The 21,412-nt window shown below is 52.3% G+C and overlaps 1 protein-coding gene across 7 annotated transcripts in view; it reads left to right on the top strand.

Annotated features, from left to right (window-relative positions):
- Positions 1-21,412, top strand: part of SYT7 (synaptotagmin 7) — a 163,549-nt gene that overhangs the window by 103,403 nt on the left and 38,734 nt on the right. For 4 of the 7 annotated variants that reach the window (XM_019504839.1, XM_019504849.1, XM_019504860.1 and 1 more), the window contains one exon: positions 18,392-18,527. In XM_019504839.1, the coding sequence (XP_019360384.1) occupies positions 18,392-18,527 (136 nt within the window). Of the gene's footprint in view, positions 1-4,086; positions 4,456-10,154; positions 10,278-18,391; positions 18,528-21,412 lie in introns of all 7 variants that reach the window. The other 3 variants (XM_019504810.1, XM_019504819.1, XM_019504828.1) reach the window with 1 other exon arrangement.

The raw sequence follows: 21,412 nt of genomic DNA, 5'->3' as shown, positions 1-21,412 counted from the left end.
TTTTTGCTTTATGATGTAGAACCTATTTTTTCACTGTATTGGAATAACATCCAGGTACAGTCCTTCCTTTGCGTTAACTTCCTGCACTGACTCACGTGCAGTGCTTGCTTTCTGCCTGTCAAATACAGACCACAAATGCCTACTGGAGCTAAGAAAGGGCTCAGTCACCTTTACCTGTTCTGCAGAGGCATTATTTAGACGTTCACCTACTATGCTTAAGGGAGAAGAAGGGAGAGAGGATGGATGGACTGACTTTTTTAAAACTTTTTAATCTTTATTACAAAAATGTTAAAAACAAAAGTTATAAGTGTAGAGAGTCCCACCAGGAGCTGGTCATTAAAGCATTTGTCACTAAAAGAGACTATAACAGAGCTTGAAATCCCCTCCTCCTCCTCACCACCCTTCATGCAATCAAACTTTTAGGACTAGCCAGTCATCTTCCACTGCACAGAGTTCCCCCTTAATGGCCCAGTGCATCGCAAACTGGGTCACGTTCTGTTGTAGAGTGACGTGTCCAAGCTCAAAAGAGACACGTGCCCATATCAGGAACTGGAAGAGGTGAAGGGCAATGTGAGAGCCGGCCCCTGTGGTTCTTCAAGGTTGCCATCTTGACCTGGCCCAGAAAGACAGACTAACAGAACTTTATTATAAAAATGTTAAAAATAAAAGGGAAAAAAGTATACAAAAAGTAGACATGGCTGTACAAGGAGCTGGGCATGAAAGTGTTCACCAGTCAAAATGACATCATAACCAAAAGACTGAAGCCCTTTCCTCCCTCCCCTACCTCCTTCATGCAGTCATACTTTTTGGACTAGTTGGCCATCTTCCACAATACAGCATGATCCTTTGATGACCCAGTGTGACACAAATCCATCTATGTTCTGTTGTAAGGTGAAGTAACTAGAGTCAAGGGAGAGATGCATCCAGACCGGGAAACAAAAGAGGTGAAGGGTGATAAATAGAATCTTGCAGTCTTTAACCTGGAGCTGGATTTATGCTTTAATCATGACAGACAGATAGACAATTTCACTGATTTGAAACTGGATGTCTTTCTACCCTGTATTTCATTGAGAGAGAGAGAGAGAGAGAGAGAGAATGGAGTTGACAAACCTCTCAACATAACTCATAACACCTGGCCTGGGCACCAGTCTATATCATGTGGATCATGAGTTGTAGAGTGAGGAATGGTGCAGTTAAGGGTGTGTGTAGAAACTTAACTCTGAATTTCTAGTATCTCCAGCCTTTGTATTTTCATAAATTTCACTTTTGATTCTACTGGTTTTCAAGTGTTGCTGGGTTTTTTAGATACTCTGTCACTGTTTCAATAAGGTTAGCTGCAGACAGAATCAATCTGCTGTACCTTAATAAAGCTCACTTTGTCTGGGAGTGACATGGCCATTCCTGTAGCTGACATGCCTGGCTCTGATGTGGCCTTCCCTGCACCGGCTGGCTGGCTGAGGTAGCCCTTGTGCTCCCTGCTGAGTAGACGTGGCAGTACCTGACAATGCATGCAGGTACCAGCAAATGCCAAGGTACAGGTGTGGTGGGTGCCAGGATCAGCCTTTCTACTTCAGGACTGGCTCCTATCCCACAATTACCACTGATAAAAATGCATATATTCTTCTGGCACAGGGCCTGGAGAAGCCAATTTTAGTTTCCTGTGACTGAGCGGTTGTAAATTGGACTAATTTAGGATTTGATAGAAACCTGAAATGAGGTCGCCAAGCTCCAGGAAGGAGGCAGCAGCTGGGAAAGGCCCATCTCTGCCTCATGCCGGGCAGTCCATGGGTCAGACTTGTGGGACCTGCTATCCAGGTGATGCTGCCCCTTCTGAGTCACATATCCAGTTATTGGCCAAGAGACCCACAAATACGTTCAGAGCCAGAGACAATGCTGGTAGGATAACACATGTCTCCAAGGTGCCAGGGCCCCAGGGGGCTCCTTGCTGATGGAATTCACTTCTCTCTCTTTCTCTCTCTCTCTCTTTTTCTCCCCCTTTCTTTTTCTTTCTTTCTCTCTCTCTTTCTCTCTTTCTGTTCTCTTTGCACTCCACAAAGGCACAGCTTCACCATTAACACAGCCCGTGCCCAAATGGAGATTATAGGAGGTTTTGCTACTGCTGCTATGGTGAAAGCAGTTCCACCTGAGTCGCATGTGCTATAGAGGTCAGCTGGGATGGGCACTAAGATCTGCTGTCTTGGTGCTAGGGCCATTCTGCTTCCTTTGTGCCCATGGGAGCCAGTTAAGGATAGGAATTTTGGTCTGAGATAAAATGTGGGGTGGACTATGAATCCCTTGGCTGCCTCAGAGATAGCTCAGCAATGAATGCTACCTTGTTTACCAGCCTGCCAGTCTGCATGAGTGTCCAACTGGGTACCCTGCCATGTGCTCTGGATGTGTGTCCAGCCATGTGCTGCAGAGGTGTACTCAGATGCAACAGATACGTGCTCAGCTGTGTGCTCTAGCAAATGCCCAGGCATGTGCCCTACCACATGTACAGCCAGGCGCTCCCTCCAGTGTCTGTCCAGGTGCCTGTATCATGCCCAGTTGGAGTTTTAATCCTATGTGCCATCATGTGGTCATCTGTACTCTGCCTTGCATGCTCAGCTTGGTCTGGCTGCATGTTAAGCCATGTGCCTTGTCACATGTCTGCCTGCCTGTTTAGCCATGTGCTCTGACGCGTGTTTTGCTGTATACTCTTTCATGCCACTGACTGTATATTTTGCTGGGTGTTCTGTCATGTATCAGCTTGCAAGCTCAGAAGACACATGCCTGGTCATGTATTGGCCTGCATGGTTAGCCATGTGTCCTGTCATGTATCAGGTTGTGTTTTGCCAGGTGCTCTGTCAAGTGCCTGGCTGCCTGTGTGGCAAGTTGTACAACCCCATATCTCAGCACAGACCCTGTCATGTGTCATTCAGCTGTGTACTCTGACTGCCTGCTTCTGACTGCACATTGACGTGTGTAACAACCTACAGTGTCTTGCACCAGCCCCTGTACTCCACTGTCCATGTGCTCTGTCTCTCATGCCCAAAGGAGGTCCCGATCTGGAGTTCTGCCATATTCCTAGCCATAAGCTCAGATGGCTGCAATTCTGACTGTGGACCCTCTGGAGTCGGTGGAGGGGCCCTGATTGGCAGCAGCTAAGGAGTGGGGCTTTGCATGTTTGTGAGTCAGGGGTTGGGCCCCTACATGCAGAGATATCCCATAAGCTAAAAAAATGTCATTTATCCAAGATACAAGCATTTCCTCCCTTTGTTCGGGGCTGCTGAGTGCAGAATCTATGGGCTTTCATCTCACAGTTTGCTCAGTGCCACATCTGATGTAGCTCCCAGATCTGTGGAGCAGCATGCCCAGCACATGGCTGGTGAAAGGGCTGCCCGCCAATCGCAAAAGAGCTTACTGGAAGGTCCCCCCTTCACACTTAGTCTAGCATGTGATGTGGCTGCCACGAGTCACGCCATATTCTCAGTATACCAAAAGGGCATCCATGTCACACTGCTGCATGAGCTCTGAGTCTAGGGGAGGGGAGGTGTGGAAAGGCCAGAGGCCCGGGGCCAGGACTGTATCTGTGTTGCTCCAGCTGCAAGCTTGGCTTGAAACTCCTTGCCAAGCCCGTTCCTGGGAGGTCTCAGCTGCCGTACCCATAGCTCATGGGGGAGGGAGGCAGGGCAGGTGGGCGTTTCCTATGTAATAGGAAATGGCATGGACGCTGAGGGATTTGCCTTTCCACAGCAGCCTAATTAGCTCAGAAACGAGGTTGGCTAGCATGCTGAGAAGGTGCCGTCTCTCTGAGTCGCGGGGCAGCAGAGCAGGGACCAACCGGCAGGCACTTTTACACCCAGCCCTGAGGAGCAGGGGAGGGCAGATGGGCAAGATGGCTATGGAGCGAGGGCTTCGCACCCCCAGAGAGGCAGAGACGGGGTCAAGACCCAGAGGCACCACCTGCTGCTTCCGAAGGCGCCTGCCGGACAGCTCCCTGCGCTGGGTCATCTTCTCTCTAACTCTCTTCTTTTCCTTCCTCCAATTTTGCCCCTTCACCTTCTTTTCCTTTCTCTCCTCTCCTCTGCCCTTCCCCTCCCTAAGTTTTGAGGACTCCACCATGTCCACAGCCACTACCCTTGAGTATATCCCCACCTCAGCAGGAGACCCAAAATGCCAGCGCCCCCGCACCCTGATGCGCCAGCAGAGCCTCCAGCAGCCTCTCAGCCAGCACCAGAAAACCAACCACAACCAGCCCACTACCAGCCAGAGCTTGGGCCACCTCCAGTCCCACACCAGCTCCTCTTCCAGCGCCGGCAACGCCCGGGGCTACCGGAGCGGCCAGTCGCGCCAGGGCACCTCGGCTGGCTTCAAGCACCGCACGGCTGGGGGCCGGAGCCGCTCAAACCCAGGGAGCTGGGACCATGTAGTGGGGCAGATTCGCAACCGAGGCTTGGACATGAAGTCCTTCCTGTAAGTTCTCGCTCTGTTTTCCTTTCCTCTTGCTCCCTTGCTCCTTTGTTCCACTTGCCCCCACAGGCTCAGGGCTGAGGCCCTGGTGCCATGCCAGGTGCCAGGTTTTCCTCTGGCACAGGCAACTCTCACTGCTTAGACTCCTTGCTGTGGCACTTGCCAGCTGCCGAAGTAGCTACATCCCGGCATGGCCCAGTGAGACAGCGGCGGAGGAGGTGGAGAGCCTCATCTCCCTCCCAGAAGGGGTTGGGGTCTCTCATTCCCCTTCTCTTTGCATCTGGGGAAAGCATTTGCTCTGCATCACTGACCAAACTCCACCACTTCCATGTCATGTCCTGGCTTTGCCATGAGCATCCAGGAGAACCTTCCCATGGGCCTGCTCCAGGATAGTTCTCCAGATCCCACTCTCCCACCGCTAGGAACCAGTCAAGCTCATCCACTTTGTGGGTCATAGCCCAAGGCAAGAGAACCGGCCTGTGGAGCCTGCTCTCAGCAGCCCCATAGGCAGTGCTATAACACCCTGTTTCTAAGTCCTGCAGTCCCCAGAAGATTTAGACCAGGCTCCCACTTTGGAACCTCACTTGCTAAAGGGCTGCTGCAAAAATCCAGATAGGATCTGTCAGCGATATCTTGCCATATCCCCCTCAGCATCAGGCAGACAGTGCACAATACTGTCTCAGGTGGGAGGGAAAGTCTGTCAGCTCCCCAGGGAGGCACTTTCTTCCCCCTGCAGCGTGGCAAACAGGTTCTCGTTCCATCCCATGAAACTGGCACCCCTCTCCCTCGAGGGGGCCACTTGCCTGCATTTCATCACAGAGGAGGCAATGGTCTGCTTAGCCTCAGTACCCAGCCGCTTAGCGCCAAGACCCTCAGGGCTGCGTGGGTGATCTGTCATCTGTCTAAAACACAGCTCCTATTGAGGACAGCTTTGAAATCCCCAGTGCCTAAGGACTAATCCAAGGCTGTGGCTGTCACCCTATCTCTGCATATGATGATGTGGCTTATCTTCTGAGGAAGCCTCCCTCCCTCCCTTGCCCACACCAATATTCTCCCAAGCTCTCATGCTCTGCATGCTATGTCTCAGCCCATGCACAGTGCCAGACAGGGACCACATTTTGTCCTGCCACGGGAGCACCTGTGGCTAGATCCCCAGCTGATGGAAATCAGGATTGCCTTATGGAAGTCACCAGGGATGGGATTGTGAACTAAGACAGCTCCTTGCTAGCAGAGGTAAATTGGTGTAGCTCCATTCAGACCCTGAGTCTGAATTTCCCGTGCTGGAGTAAATCAGCCACAGTTCCTTTGACTCCAGCCATGGCTGGGAAGGGCAGTCTAGTACCCAGGGCACAAGAATGGGGTTCAGGACAGCTGGGTTCTGATTCTGGCTCAGACTTTGTCTTCATGAGCAGCTGTGGGTGAGTCATGTAATGTCCCTGGCACCTCAGTTCCCACTTTGCCAAGTGAGATGACACTTCCTGATGCCATTGTGGTGCTGGGAGGAAGAACTCCACAGGTGGGCTGTGCTCAGGTCCCCTGGGGGTGCCCAGCTAGATGAGGGACTGTGCTGATTTCCAGCCATTGAAGGCTCTAGCACACAGAGGGGAGGTCTATCCTCCTTCCTGGACATGGCTAGCTTTAATCAACCCAGTGCAAACCACTTTGAGATTCTAGAGCAGGAGCCGCAGTCCACCGTGACAATTGCAAGCGATGGCGGTGGCCACCATCCTCCACATTCATTTACTTGCTGTTAATTCCCTTCCATTTCCTAGCGGCTCATATCCCACCCCCTCCTCCATCTCAATCAGCAGCATGGAGTGTCTGCCTCCCAGCCTCGGCCTGAAAGATTTTCATAGCGGGCTCCATTTGCCTGCTTCCTGATTTATAAATGAAGCTCATTAGACCTCCAGAGGATTATAGACTTCTGTGTTTGCACAGCATCATTTGCTTATTCCAGCCTTAATTGGTGGGGGGGAAAAAAGCATACCCACAGAAAGGAAAGGAGCAGAACAGCCCCAATGTTCCTCCCCTTGGAGGAGCCACCACCACTTAGTTCCATTACTTCCCAAAACCATTAACTTTGTTGTTGTTGTTGTTGTTTCATCTTGTTTACCACCAAACTCTGCTCCTCAGCATTTTAATGCAAGCGCATTTATTAACCTCCAGGGGGTTGTGGGAGGCTGCACTAACGAGCTTGCATCAGCCACACAAAGGCAGATGTGAGGACTCGCTGTCCCAGAACCTGAAGTGGACAAAAACCGCTTGGTCTTCAGGCGTGGGATCAGACCCTTTATGTAAGGGTCTCGTACCGATGGCCACAAGCTCCCCGCCCCACCCTCCACCAGGAGGCTGAAGCTGAGCGAGTTCTTCTCTATACACATATAGAGAGCAATCTATCTGCCCACTCTTGCTTCCCTGTGCAAATAATTGCTGTCGTTTGCCTGGCCGTGAGCTACAATTGCAGGGGTGAGGGGAGCTAGTCCATATGATGTGGGCTGGCAAGAATGTGAACGGTGAGCGCAGCTCTAGTAGGGCTGGGTCCATGCTGGGAGAGTGCCAGGCTTCATGTCATTGGAAGGGAGAAGGGGGTCCCCTGCTGCTCCTCCATGAGATCCAATGCTGCCTCCTTGTCCTCAAAGAGCCTAGGATAACAGAATTAAATCAATGGCCATTGTATGTGGCTTTGTTAGAGGGTTTTCATGACCCTCTCTGAACCCCGGGTGAGCTCTTTATAGTCTGTCCCCTTGGCTTTGTGGGCATTAGGTTGCAAGCTAGAGTCCCGATAAAACATGCCCTAAGACTAAGGCTTTCCTGAGGCAGTTTTCTTTTGCTGTAACTGGCCTCCCCAGGGGCAGGAGCCTGCAGTGCCATCCAGACTCTGTGCCCCGTGGCATGCAGGTGTGCCTCCCCTCCCCTGAGACACCAAGATGGCTGTAACCCCTTGTTTGTACCTGGTGACAATCTCTCTCCCCACCACACCTTCTGATGTGGGGGTCCTTTGTTCTCCCCTTCCCCCAACAGAAGTCTGTCCTCTTCTTTCTTGCTTCCACTTGCCCTAAGGAAGATTTCTCCCCTGTTCCCTTTTTCAGGGCACATCCAAAGAGCTAGTCTTTCAGGAGAAGCCCAGGCATCATATGACTTACCCTGGCCCCAACCCCTAGTCACTTTGAGTGACCTTTCCCAGCCCCCAACCATCCCAAGCACCTTTCTGGTTCCTTGAAGGACACTGAAAAGTAGTGACATGCAGGCTGTGTCCTCAGATGAACTAAGGAAGATCCTGGGGATCCCAGAGCTGCATTCCCCAAGGGGTGGAGCCTCGTGATGCCAGATCTGTGACCCTGCAGAACCACCTGCCCTTCCAATGGTGGCAGATGCTGCGGGGACAGTGCCCTGGCAGGCCCCCTTCACTCCAAGCTGGGGCTGGTGCAGAGCAAGCTACAAGCTAGCAGGTTTGGTGTGGCAGCCTCCTCCTCTCACATGCCTTGAATTCAAAGCCAGAGGGGGCTGCACTGGTTGTCCAGCTGATGTCCTCCATCACACAGGGTGGTGGGGAACCTCCCCCAGAGACTCCCACACAGAGTCTGCAGCTAGGTCTGTTCTGTTGCTGGAAACCCAGGTGTGCCATGTGTCATGTGCCAAGCCCTTCACAGGACAGACCTTGCTGATAACAACAGATGGCGTAAGACTGAACCTTATGGCAGGAAGGAGTTTGCAGCATGGAGAGGGGGACTACGCTCCCCTGTCATGCTACATGGAGTTTCGTCTACCTGATGGCTGCTCTGAGCCCCTTCTGGATGACACTGCTCTAGGGTTCCAGAGGTGTAGCCCTAGGGAGGATGTGCTTTCAGGGCACAGATGTGATTGTGGTTAACAACTTATACTGCCACAGCATCTTCCAGGCCATGACCTCAAAGCACTTTGCAAACATCAGGCATCTGACAATTAGAGAGGGAGGCCTTACACACTGATCAGGGCAGGGGCAGGGTCTAGGGGGTCATAGGCAGGCAGACTGGGTTCTGACCCTGGCTCTGTTAGCATGACCCTGGGTGAGCAGATGAACCTCTCTGTACATCAGTGTCCCACAGGTGCCAGCACCTTCTTATCTGCTACAGGGAAATGTAAGGAGATGAAGGGAGCTGGATCACCTGCCAGTCCCTCAAATTTCAAAGCCACTCAGACTCCAAACCCTGTCATATTTTTCTTTAAAATCCCAGCCTTCTCCAAACAAACAAGGTTTGCAAACGAGGGTGCCTAAAAGTAGCTCTCTGTACTGGTGCCTACAGGCATGTCCACACTGCCTCTATGCCAGGCCCTGGAGCACCACCCTGAAGCAGGCCCTTCTTCTCTCACACCAAATCACAGATGTGAGTGGAGCTGCCAACCATGCAGTGCCTTAGAAAGATTCCCATCCAGGTGAAATGTTGCCTGAAGGCAAGGATCATGTTTCTGGGTGTGGCCCTTTGTGAGTCACGCAGCACTGAAATGCCAACTCTTCTTCTTCCACGCTGGCTGACCCTCTGTCAATCCAGTTCTGTATCCCAACCACTGTCCTTGCATGTATACATGCACACACACACACAGAGTCCCCAGCTGTCTCCTTATCAAGGATCTCCCTCAGTCTTAACACCGCGGCCCACCCCACTCAGCATCAGACCTCCTCTCAGAACCACCTACCTCCCATGCCAACCCTTAGCCAGGCCCATCCTTCCCACATTGTGCCCACTCTCTCGCATCCCATACCTATCTTCACTCCCTCCTCACCTCCCTTTGTTACCATCCCATCGTCTCTGCTGACCCTTATCTTCTGCACAGTGTAACAACCCTGTGCAGTTGTGAGCAAGAGCGGAGCTGGTCTCCCATGGGAGGGGGAATACCCCAGGCCTCCCAGTTCCCTATGTCAAACTGACGGCCCCTTCCTGGACTTGTGTCTCAAAGGACGTGAGCAAAGTAGAATAGGATCGCGCTTAGAGACTTAGGCTGCTGACAGATGTGAAAAAAAAGAAAACAAAACAGCACTTTACCGGAAGAGGAAGCATGTTTGACCTGGCCCCCCAGCGTCTGTATAGATCACATGCTTTAGTGGGCTTTTTTGGTACTTTTATCTCTGTACAGACACTGGGCAAGCCGGGTCAAACTGATAAGATGCCTCTTCTGGGCATGCACTGGGATTGGCACAGGGGGGTGCTGAGCTGGAAGTAAAATGCTGTTTTCAGGGGGGGGGTTATATCTGTAAGCAGCCTTAGATGCCTAAAAGACTCTTTAGTGCCATTTAAGAGGTCATAGAGGTGGGGTAAGGTCTGTGTCACAGCCTTTTCCTGGAGTTGTGTCCCCATCGGTCTCCTGGCAATGAAGTCCCCATGGACCCCACAAGTTCCTTTTTCCTGCTGAACAGTGGCACTAGGACTGGATGGCTTTCTCCGTGGGCTGCGTGAGTTTTCAAAGGTGCGTGCTTTACAGAGATCTGAGAAGCTCTGTTGTGTCATTTCCTCTCCCCTCAACATGCTTCCAAATGAGCCTTCAGCTTGTGCCATGGGTGTCTTCCCCAAGCTGGAGAAGTCCCTTGCACCCATTCTGTCTCTGGGGTAATTCTCGCTGCTCTTTCTCCCTCAGGCTTAATTTCTTATGCTTTGTTCTCTCTCTTTCCTTTCTGCTTCCTGAATCTGGGGCCTCCTCCTCGCTGTGGCTGGCTCCCTTTTGGGCAGGGAAGGCCGGATGGTGGTGTTATCTCTGGTTTTGGGACTCTCGGAACAGGACGACTTTGCCAATATACCAGACCTGCAAACCACGGGGAACCAGCAGAACCAGAACACTCAGGGGGACAAGAGGTATGAGTAAGGGAGAGGGCACTTCAGCAGCAGGAGGAGACGAGAGGGTCGGCGAAGGCTGGCACCAGCTCCTGTGGCCAGTGGGAGTGGAAGGTCGGAGCATCAGGAGGGTGGAACTTCAGGCATCCCAGGTGCTGGGCACAGTGACTTCCCTAGTCCCTGGCTCCCACTTCTGGTGTCCACACCTGCTGTGGGGAAGCTCTGGAGTGTGGCATTCACTTCTTCCCTCACCCCATTCTCCTTCATGTCAAATCCCCTCCCTTCTCTTGTGGGCATGCAGAGGGTGCATGTTGGGAAATGGAGAGGGGTCTGCTAGGGCTATAAAGCATCCTCAGCCTGATTAGTCCATACCATAGAGGTAGAGGGGAAAGGGCAGGGAGAAGGGATATGAAAATGTCCCTGGAGAAAAGGAGAGAGAGGCTGACTGGGCTGAGGGAGAGAAGGGGACTTTTGCCCATGTGGGGTCACTGGGAAGCGTTTGGGAAGTCCCTATGTCCCAACACCTTAGCACACCACAGGTAGTCTCAGAGAGGTCCCTGACTATTCAGTGCCATGTGCAGGACATCTGGGAGGACCGAGAGCCACCATCCCCTGCTGCCACACCCACCCCAGTTGCAGTCCTGGCCCCTATGGAAGGTAAAGGTGGTTTTGCCACTGACATACTCAACTCCAATGTTGGCTGGCAAGGGGCTCAGGGAGGCAGAGGGTGAGGAAGGGGCAGTGAAGAGGAGTATATGTCTTGGATTCCACCCTTGTGTAAACACTGAGGCAGTTGTACATTAGATCCAGGGAGACCACCTCTGCTGAACATGGATAGCACATGCCCTAGAGCCACCATGCTGGCCCTTAACCTGTGTTTTGAAAAGTAGCCTGCATTTCCCTGCATCCTGGTGCCTTGGGGTTTCTTCCTGGCCTCCAAAATGGGAAGACATCCCCCGCAGGTCTAGGGAGGAGCTTTTCCTTCTGCTTATTGCCAACAGCACTGCCCTAAACCCTGCCTACAGCCATGCCTACCTGGAGAGAGAACAGCAGGCTCAGAAGTAGACCCAGAGAGTCTGGGGAGTGAAGCTCCCTTCCCCCATTATGGACCAGTTGCTGCTTTGTACACAGGGGCAGCTCTGTCAGTGTATCCCACACTCTGCCAGCCCAGCAGCTCAAGCAATCACCCCAACCCTGCCCATAACCCTGGGGATTGTCTTCCTCAACCACACATAGAAAAGTAGACCTGGAAAGGGCTTTATGAGGACATCTAGTCCAATCCCCTGCAAATGGGGGGTTGGATTACATGACCATTTCAGCCAAGTATCTGTCTTACATGCACTAAACCATCCCAGCCAAGTATCTGTCTTACATGCACTTAAAAGCTCCCAGGATGGAGATTCCACAGCCCCTCTAGTTAGCCTGCTCCAATGCTCAGCCACCCTTATAGTAAGAAAGTTCTTACTAGCATCCAACTTAAATCTCCCTTGTTGCAATTTAAGACCTTTTTTCTATGTCCTGTCCCCTGTGGCCATATAGAACAGTCCTCTTTATAACCTTCCTTCTTGTATTTGAAGGCTGTTATCAAATTCCCACTCAGTCTTCTCTTCACCAGATTAAATAATCCCTCTTCTTCCAACCTCTCCTTGTAAGTCATGCTTTCTAGACCTCTGCTCAGCTGATAAGCACATCTCTGCTAATATCCCCTCCTGTGCTGAATGCTCCAGCACAACCAACCGGACCACACAGCCAGGGCTGCCTGTAGGCTGCCGAGGGTATCCAGCATGGTCGCTCCAAACCACCCAAATCCAGGCCTCAATAATGGAGCCAACCCCTGAATTTAGACAGCAGCAGTCTATACTGCCCCATGTTACTCCAGGGACATTTATTCAAAAGGAGAGGTGGGGGGAAGAATCTCGTGGAAGTGGGGTCTGTCTGTCCTCTTCATTGGGGCCTGCCCACTGCTAACTCAGCCCTGTGGCCCTCCCAGTCCAAAGGGCCATTATGTGTCCCATAGAGCTGCCAGAGCCCCAGCCAAGCCAGTGCCCACAGCTGAGACTGCCACACAGCTCTGATGACACCCACTCATGTCTGATAGCAACTGGGGTTGGACTTATCTCCCAGCACCTCTGGGAGGGCTCCAAAAGGCAGTTCAGAGCTTCTTTCCCAGACACAAGTCCCTGAGCCCTCACTCTGTTTCACATTTGGGAGCCAAATCTGTAGTTGGGGTGAAACAAAGAGGCTTCCCTGCCTTTTAGATCCAGTGACCCTGGGTTAGATCCCTATGGAGCACCCAGCTAAGGGCCCTCAAGGTTCAGTAGGAACCTGTGCTCATGAGGGAAGTGGGAGGGTGTAGCTCAGGTGACACAGCATTATAGCAAGAGTGTACTCAGCTCAGCCCCCTCAGAGGCCTCTCTGCCCCTGGAGTCCAGGGAGTAAGTTCCTGAGCATTCCTCTGAAATCTTGATGACTCCTCTGCTCTCCAGTCCAGCCCCATTTCTCACCTCCCAACTCTGGGTGATACCTTCCCTGCCCCACCTGGGCTCCCCATAGCACACTATATCCTGCTCAGCCACTGTGAGCCCTTGGGGCCTAAGGCTGCCTTCACACCAGTGCCACTCCCCTAACAGCTGTGAAGTCAGCCTGGGTCATGCCAGCGAGGGAGATGGCCAGGTGCTAGCTTTGGTCTACAGTGAGCCTTGACAATCAGGTCTGCTCAGCACAGGCCTGGCTGGACAGGGCTCAGCATCATGACGGGTCCTGGCATCATGCCTCCCCTTCGGTTCTCCGATCAGCCAAGCCAGGAACCCTGAGGGGACACCCCCATCCCCCGTGGACGTCACTCCCAATCCCCCCACTCCTGGGCACAGGACCAAGATATGCAGCCAGCAAATCTGTTGGTGTCTTTATGCCCTGCTAGTGCTCCCCAGTGGATACTTGTGCCTGGGATTTTAGGGAGAGAATGGTGGCCAGCCCCCTGCCCCTTGCTCTTGTGCCACTTGTTTCCCTTAGCAAAAAGGGCCCTGGCAAAAGGCATAGGGCAGGGGTGGGCAACATGCGGCCCATGGGCTGGATGCGACCTGCCAGGCCATTCTATCAGGCCCATGGGGCCCCTAAAAATTTTAGGAAATTAATATTTATCTGTCCTTGGTTCCTGTCATGTGGCCCTCAATGGCCTGCCAAAACTCAGTAAGTGGCCCTCTGCCTGAAATAATTGCCCACGCCTGGCACAAGGGGAGAGGGGAAAGGGAGGACCTGGCTGGAGGCTTAGAGGTCTCAAACCCTTGGGAGAGTGTGTTAAATTCCATCTCGAGCTGCAAGGAGGTGTGAAGAAGGCAGGAGCTGGTTCCACATGATCAGTGTGTTAATTAGCTGGCACTGTTCTCACCCGCAGCCTATTTTTACCTCGCTCTGGTTCTGTTTCACTACATATTTTAGCACTTCCCTTTTGATCACCAGCTCGTACAGTCTGTCCCAGCCTGACACGCGACACAGTGGTGGGCAGAGACCATCCTGCTGAGATGACCGCAGCTGTAGCCTGCACAGAGCATCTGGTCTTGGTGCACACCCCTTCTGCAGGCCTCATCCCCCTGAGCTGACACCCCTACTCCACGCTGTCAGGGAACCTCAGTGCTGTCCCAAAGAGAAAGTCCTTGCTGATGCCCCAGCATACCTCCCACTCCCTCGATTGTAGGGGAAGTGCCTTCCCTAGGGTTACAGTTCTCCTGGCTGTGTTGAGAGCACCCTCTGGTGGCCCTCGGGAGACACTTACCTTCCTCATAGCCACTGTCCTCAGGACGGTCTAGATCTGTTTGTGGCTAAATTGAAGCAAAAGTAGCCACATGCACCTCTTCATCCCAAATAGACAGTGAAAGGCAGCTGGTGGAGCATGCATGGGGGAAAAAACGCTGCAATGAACAAAAAATGGGAGCAAGGTCTCTGCGTGTGTATGGGTGCGCGCAGGCGTGCATGCACATGTGCTTGTGTCTATGTCTAAACCCCAGTGACAATTCCCCTCTTGCCCCAGGAAGGATCCATTGGTGTATCTGTGTGTGCATGTGCATGGACACAAACCCTGGCACAGCTGCCCTCTTAGCCTGAACAGGCCTCCAGGTGTATGTAGGAGCTTCTTCCCAAGATAGCAGACCTTGATCCTGGCCTTGGCCTTACACCTTTAGGGGTGAGGATGAAGAGGACTTGACTTCCTCCAGTAAAAAGCGGCTGGGCCCTTGAGACTCTGGTCTGAGGGAAGAGAGTAATGCCAGCAGGGGCCACTGCCCAGTCATGCAGCTTGTGCTTTCCTTGCACCTCAGCAGCTCTCAGTGATATCCAAAAATCTCCTCATAAAAGATGAGGTTCAGGCAGGGAGCGGGAGAGAGCCACCCTGTCCCCTTATTCTCCCCAGGGCCATTCCTCAGCACTGTTAAGCACAAAGGGTGAGTGTCATGTACCCTGGCACCCATGAACCAATGCAGCCCAGGCCCAGGAAGGAGGGCCCAGCTCTGGGACCTTCTGACTTCAGTCCACTGATCCATGGTCCTTTAATGTACTATTGTCCTGCTGGGGACATAGGAACATAAGCATTTCTGTTTATGGGGTCAGACCATACGTCCATCTTGCCTAGTATCCCATCATGCCCACTGTGTCACACAGTGGCAGAGAGAGGATGCTGAAAGGGAGAGTATGGGCAAGACCCAGAGTTTTCCCACTGTTCCTCTCTCACTTTCAGCCTCCAGCATTTAAGGTCTAGGAAGTTCTGGGAAGAACCAGCCAGGTGAGGATAGAGACTCTGCCAGTCCTGAAAGCAAACAGAAAGCTTGTGGGGGTGAGGGCGTTATTGGGAAGGGGAGAGGGCCAGGGTGGGGGTCCCTCTGGAGCAGGAGTTTGTGGGGAGGTGATCAGGTCTGTGCCCTCAGTCCTCACCCTTCGGAGCAAGTGTGCACCTCTCCCCCTCCTCCCCTTCCTCACTTCCCCTCAGCTCGTCCCTCCGCACCCTGTCTCCCCAAGAAAAGCCCAGCGACTCCTGCCCTTCTCCTTGCTTTTGGCCTCTGCTGTCTCTCTGGCCCCTATCTTCTCATCCCTTCCTAACAACCTCACCTCCTCAGTGCCTCTGGCTCCCTCCCTGTTTCCCCCATGCCCACCTACCTCTGTCTTTTATTTCCTTCACACTTCTGTCTCCCGACTTTTTACAATCCATGCCCCCCTGCCTCTAACTTCTCTTCCTTCCACCCCTGTGGGGTTAGGTAGGTTTAGCTGCTGGAGGCTGGGAGGGTGGCAAGGGAAGAACTAGCATGGGAAGGACTAGTGCAGATTGCTCCAAGGTTTGTAGGTGGCTTGAAGACCCTCTCTCTCTCTCTCTCTCTTCCATTATCCCCCACACCAGCACTCCTGTTTGCAGCGACCATGTGGTGTTGTAATGTCTCCTCCGTTCCCTTTTCTCTGCTTCTTCCTTCCAGCCCTGCTGCTGCTGCTCAGCCTTTCCCCTCTGTCAGCCCCAGCGACGCCAGTCCAATGCCTTGTTCTGTCGGTGTGGTGGCTGCTTCTTGTTTACTAATCTCTCTCTCCCTCTCTCTCTCTCTCTCTTTCTGTCCTTCTCCCTCTCCTCCCACTTTTTCTGCACTTTCCCTTCCCTCAGGAGGCAGGCCGAGTCCCTGTACTGGAAGACATTCCTCCTCCTTTGTCTCTCTCTCACTCTGCCCCTCGCTGTCCTGTGACCTCTGCCGGTGCTAACCATTTCCCAGACAGCTTTGCAGCCGCTGCAGCACACTGGGGTTGAGAAAATAACTCTGAAACCGTTCCTGCCTCCAGCAGTCAATCACATGCTCACTCTTGCTCTCTCTCTCACTATGTTTTTAACCTGACTTTACCTCTCCAGCTCTTTCCGTCTCCTTTATTGCTGTGTGTGCCATGCTGTTTGCAAGTGTTTGAGGGTGTCTAGATTGTGTGTGTGTGTGTGTGTGTGTGTGTGTGTGTGTGTGTGTGTGTGTACATGCTTGTGCGAGTCTGTAAGTGTCTGTGTGTCGGCTTGGTGTGCACCACTCCGTGAGCATGTCTACAGCGGTGTGTTTCTGTCACTTGGTGGGTGTATCAGCATGTCTAGAACTACATGTGTACATGGGTCATTCTGCCTACCGTTGTAATGTCTAGATCTGTGTGCGTATCTGGTTGTGATTGCAAGAGTCATGGCATATCTACAGCTCACTCTCTCTGTCGATCTATGCAGGTACTGGCATGTACAGATTTTGCATGTGTCACTGTGTGTGTATGTGTTTGTGACCCTGTCTGCAAATGTGTCCTTGGGAAGGTGTTTCTGTAGGTACGTTGGGGCTGTATGTATGTGTCGGTGTGTGTCCATCCTTCTTTGTTGGGTATCTGGGGTTAGTGTGTATCTCTACATTATCCGACATGTGTGCACCATGTATGTTTCTATGTATACAGCCCTCTGTGCGTATGTGCGTGTATGTGTGTATCCTGTGCATCTATATGCACCTCTGTGTGCGTCTCTAGGCATGTCTGTCTATGTGGGTCTGTCAGTTGCTCCATTGCTGCTCTCTTTCTGTGTGCACACGACAACATGTGGGCCTATGTCTCTCCTCTCTGCCTTTTCCAGCTCCCTGCCAGCTCCTGCCCCCTCTCCCGCTGGGTTGCTCCTTGCTGCCAATCTCACATGTGTTGCCTGTCTAGAAGTGTCAGGCACTGAGTTGTAGCTGCCAGGGCCTCACCATATTCCTCCTCCCAAGCAGCACTGTTAGCTGCCTCCAGCCTTTGTCATTGAGAGGGCTGGTGGAGGCAAGCAGGGCTGGGGCCTCCTTTTTTCATCACACAGTTGTGTGTGCATGTGTGTACTGGGTGTGTAATTGAGTGCTGTGGCCAGGGGAACCTGGACTCCAGGCCTGGAGACATGGCACCATCCCTGAGGGCAGGAAGGCAAGGGGATGCTCTGGTGTCCCTCTGAGATGCAGCCCTCCCACCTGTGGGGAATCTCACTGCCTAGATGATGGGGGGAATGCTTTGTGCGGTCCAGTTACTCTCCCAGTCTGATGTGGTCCCACCTCGTCAGCAGGAACAAGAAGGATCATTGGACCAGAAGCCTGGGAAGGGAGAACAGTGATCTGGCTTGTGTGCTCTGCCCAGCTCTCTTGCCTTGAAACCTTTCCATGGCTTCCTAGTGGGCAGGGAGAAAGGGGCAGTGGGCTAAGCTGTTTCCACGTGCAGCCAGCAATTCTTGGAAGTGAATTCTTCCTGAGTATGGGAGAGGGATGGCCAGATGGATAGGAGGAGGCCTGCTGACAAGACAAGAGCTACAGCCTCTCAATGCATGGGTGAAACCCCCATCACTCATTCCCCTTGTGGGCATGTGAGTCACAGCTGCTCTTGCTGAAGCTCCCACAAGGGACTTGGTGGACTTGCCAGAGGTGCCGCCACCTGGCAACATCCTCCAGTGCCACAAGTAGAAGCACCCCACAGAGTAGGAACTACGCTATGCTAGTGTATGTGAGGCACTAGATCTGCCACAACCTGGCTGGTAGGTGATAGGCCATAGTGGATCTCCCATGGCCTGGCTGGTAGGTCACAGTATGCTATGGGGCTGCAATGCTGCTGACCCAGTCTGCCACCTTGGGGAAAGTTTCCCCGAAGGGGTCTTATGGGAGAGGGTGTGAGTGTGTTTGGGGAGGTCAGTGGGCTGGAGAGGTGGGAAGGGGGAGTCAGCTGGTATCCCATTGTCTTTGAGTACTTTCTCAGCCAGGACATGGGGCCAGAGTGCTGTTGGATGACACACCTGAGCACCCACTGAAAGGGTGGGAAACAGGATGGGAAGGAGGGTGAGGCACAAAGGCCTCTGTAGAGCTAGAGCAAGACAGAGGCCATAGCAAAAGGGCACTGGTGTGGTGGCAAGTGTGATACAAACCACCTGCCTGAGGGGTGGGCATGAGTCAGGGGTGGTGAGAGATGCAAGAGCAGCTCCCCATGGTGGGACAGCCATCCAGGGGCCAGGAGAGGCACAGGAGCTGCTCTGGGGATCCCTATTGGGCATTGGGATCTTTCTTTCAGGACCTAGGCAGTGTTCTGGACAGGCCTGTCCCAGTCTCAGCCAGCTCTCTGCCCCACTCTCACACACTGCCTCTCTCTCCCAGGTTACCATCCACTGGCAAGACAGCAAATGCAGCTCCCGCACCTGGGCAGACACAGCATGATGAGTCTGACCGCAAAACAGAGCCTCGCTCCTCCGTCTCAGACCTGGTGAACTCCCTGACAAGCGAGATGCTAATGGTGAGTGCATGCCTCAAGGCACGGCAGGTCCTCTGGCACCGACTTGCTGCATTCCTACTGAGTGAAGCTGGGGCTGGGGCAGCCCGAGTTTCCCCCACAGTCAGTGCCTGTTCCACTGCCTCCTCCTGGTTACATCTGTGTTGAACACCAGTCCTTCCCAAAGCTCCAGGCCTCAGGGCTGATACTATAGACTGTGCCCTGGGCCCCTACTAGCTGGTGGGTTTGCCAGGTCATTCCAGCATCTCTTTGTTTCCTTCAGGGGCTGTTGCCAAGATGCCCCAAGCCCCCAGACTCTGCAGGGTGATTGGTAGGACATTCCAGACACCTACTTCATCCTGAACTGCTCTAAACCACCCCTCCCCACCGCCCGGTTTCCCTTCAGGGGCAGTGATCAGCAGTTCTGGGCTCATGTATGGTTGGAGGGTATTCATGCAGATATTCCAAGTTGCTGTTCAAGTCAGAGCTGGCACTCATACTTTTCTCAGTGGGCAGCCAGAGCAACTGTGTTACCCAAACCCATTTCCCCAGAGTCTACTCTTCCAGGACCCACATTCTGTCAGCATAGACCCTGGCTCTGAGCCCCAGGTACACACCCCCACACATCAACAGGGAAGCGTGAGACAGGTTTGGACTCTTTCCTACTTTCCACTGGTGTGGAAAGGAGGATAGTCCCAGCAAGAGCTCATCCCTCCTGCAGAGTTTCCCCAGCTGTTGAGGTGTCTTTGGACTGAGCATTACCCCAGACAACCAAGCAGCAGCCGCTTGTCACAGAGTCAGGCCACACAGCTGTATTGGTGACCTTGAGACTACACCCTGAGCTCTGCCAAGCCCCAGATCCTATTCTGCTCCTTGCTGGAGGGGGGGAGACCAGGATGTAGTGGATGGGGCTGAGCTGGTTCTGGCTCTCATCCAGCAGAGATCAAATGAACAAGCAAACTTCCTGTGAAGCTGAGAGCTGAAAACTTAGCAAGCTGGAGCAGACAGGATGAAAGAGACAGAGAGAGACACCTGTCTGAGGAGGGCTGGATGGGAGCTTTGCAGTGCAATGGGTTGAGGGGGGACAGCACAGAGGAGTCTGACGCACACTAGCTGCTTTCCTCAGGAATGGGTCCCTTGCAGAGCTTTGAGAGGGGGAGCTGTAGCTTTTGGAATGAGCATTTTCTTTTAAAATCAAAGGGCTGCCCGTGCCCTTCTCCAGGCAGAAGCATACCCGTCTATACTGGCCTAAATGAACCCCTCATCAATAGAGACAAGCAGCCTGGGTTGAGAGCTCCACACCCCCACACCATCAATCGTGAGCATTCCAGAATCACGAGGCAGCCCTGCCGCCCCCATCATAAGATTGGCTTCAAATGCACAAGATGTTTAAAAGAATACTGTGTAGGTTCGCTTTATTTGCTGTTGGGGCTCAGAGCAGTTGGGGAATATCACGTTTGCATTCTTTTCTCTGCAACCAGAAAGGCTAGAAACTGTTTAGTAGGTGTGTATGGGGGGACAGGGTGTATTATTTTTCTTTAACAAAGGTTGAGATCTGCTGAGGTTCCCATGACTCCAGGAGATGGGGCTTTAAGGAATCCACTGCCTATTATGAGACCCTGTTGAAAGGCTGTTCTGCAACCTCCCTCTTCTGATGGTCTGAAACTTTCTTCTCTGAATTTATTCATGGCCTGTTTATATCCATTTGTCCTCATGCCAGTGATATCCCTTTGCTTTCAGAGCTCTTCTTCCTCCCTAGTGATTACCCCTCTCATATATTTATAGTCAGCAATCATAGCCTCTCTCAGTTTCCATCTTGTCAGGCTAAACAAGCCAAGCTCTTCTCACCACCTCTGGTATGATAGGCTTTCCATTCCCATCATCATCCCATAGCTCTGCTCGGCCCTTTTCCCAGTTGAAGTCACCTCCTTTGAATGTGTGTGGTCAGCGTTGTACACAGCATTCCGGTGCCTTGTGCAATGACACTAACATTTCCCTATCTCTGCTGGAGAAAGGGACCAAAACAGCACACCCGATACACCTCTAGGATGACATTTGTCTTTTTCATGGCTACGCCATATTGGTGGCTCATAGTTATCCTGTAGTTGACTCATATATCTGTGTCAGCCTCCTACTTGGCTATTTCAAATTGATAGATCCTCAGTTTATGGCAAAATTCTCATTATTAATCCCCAATCACATGACCTTTGCCCTTGGTAGTATTAAATGTAATCCCATTTCTATTACCCCAGTCGTCAAAGTCATCTGGTTCTTCTTGCATGATATTTCAGTCCTCCTCCAGATTATCAGTGCCTCCCAGTTTATGTCACCAACTCTATCTACTAGCATACTTCCACTTTTTGTGCCAAGGACGGTCATAAATGAAAATATCAAACAACAGTCCTAAAACCTTTCCAAGGGACTGCACTAATAACCCCTTTCCAGTCCAATAGTTCCCCTTCAGTACAACCCAGGGTTGTCTCCCTTTTAATCAGCTCCTTACCTGCCGTCCAGCTCTTGTACTAAACCTCATCTTCTTTGGTTTGCGTAATCATTTCCCATGTGGCACCATATCAAATGCTGTACTAACGTCCAGGGCGATTAGATCTGCTGCATTTCTCTCATCTAGAAAATCCATTATCTTATCATGGAAAGCTATCAGGTTAGTCTGGTGTGATCTATGTTCGTAAGCCCATGTTGCATTTTATCCCATTTTCCTGATATCTCCACATCTTTATCTTTTCTTTAAATTTGTCAGCTCTCTGTTTACTCCTTCATATCTGCCTAGTACCAGTGCTCTTGCATCTTGATTCCTGATCTCAATTTTTTGCACTGTTCTTACCTAGCCTGGTTACTGCCTGCCCCTGCCCCTGCTCTCATCCCTGCCTGCTCCTGTCCTGTCCAGACTG

This window comes from Gavialis gangeticus, unplaced genomic scaffold (genome assembly GCF_001723915.1).
Source record: "Gavialis gangeticus isolate Ggan-Ray unplaced genomic scaffold, GavGan_comp1, whole genome shotgun sequence".
Classification (NCBI taxonomy): Eukaryota; Metazoa; Chordata; order Crocodylia; family Gavialidae; genus Gavialis; species Gavialis gangeticus.
Note: the sequence above shows the minus strand (reverse complement) of the source record. Positions and strands in the feature narration are given on the sequence as shown.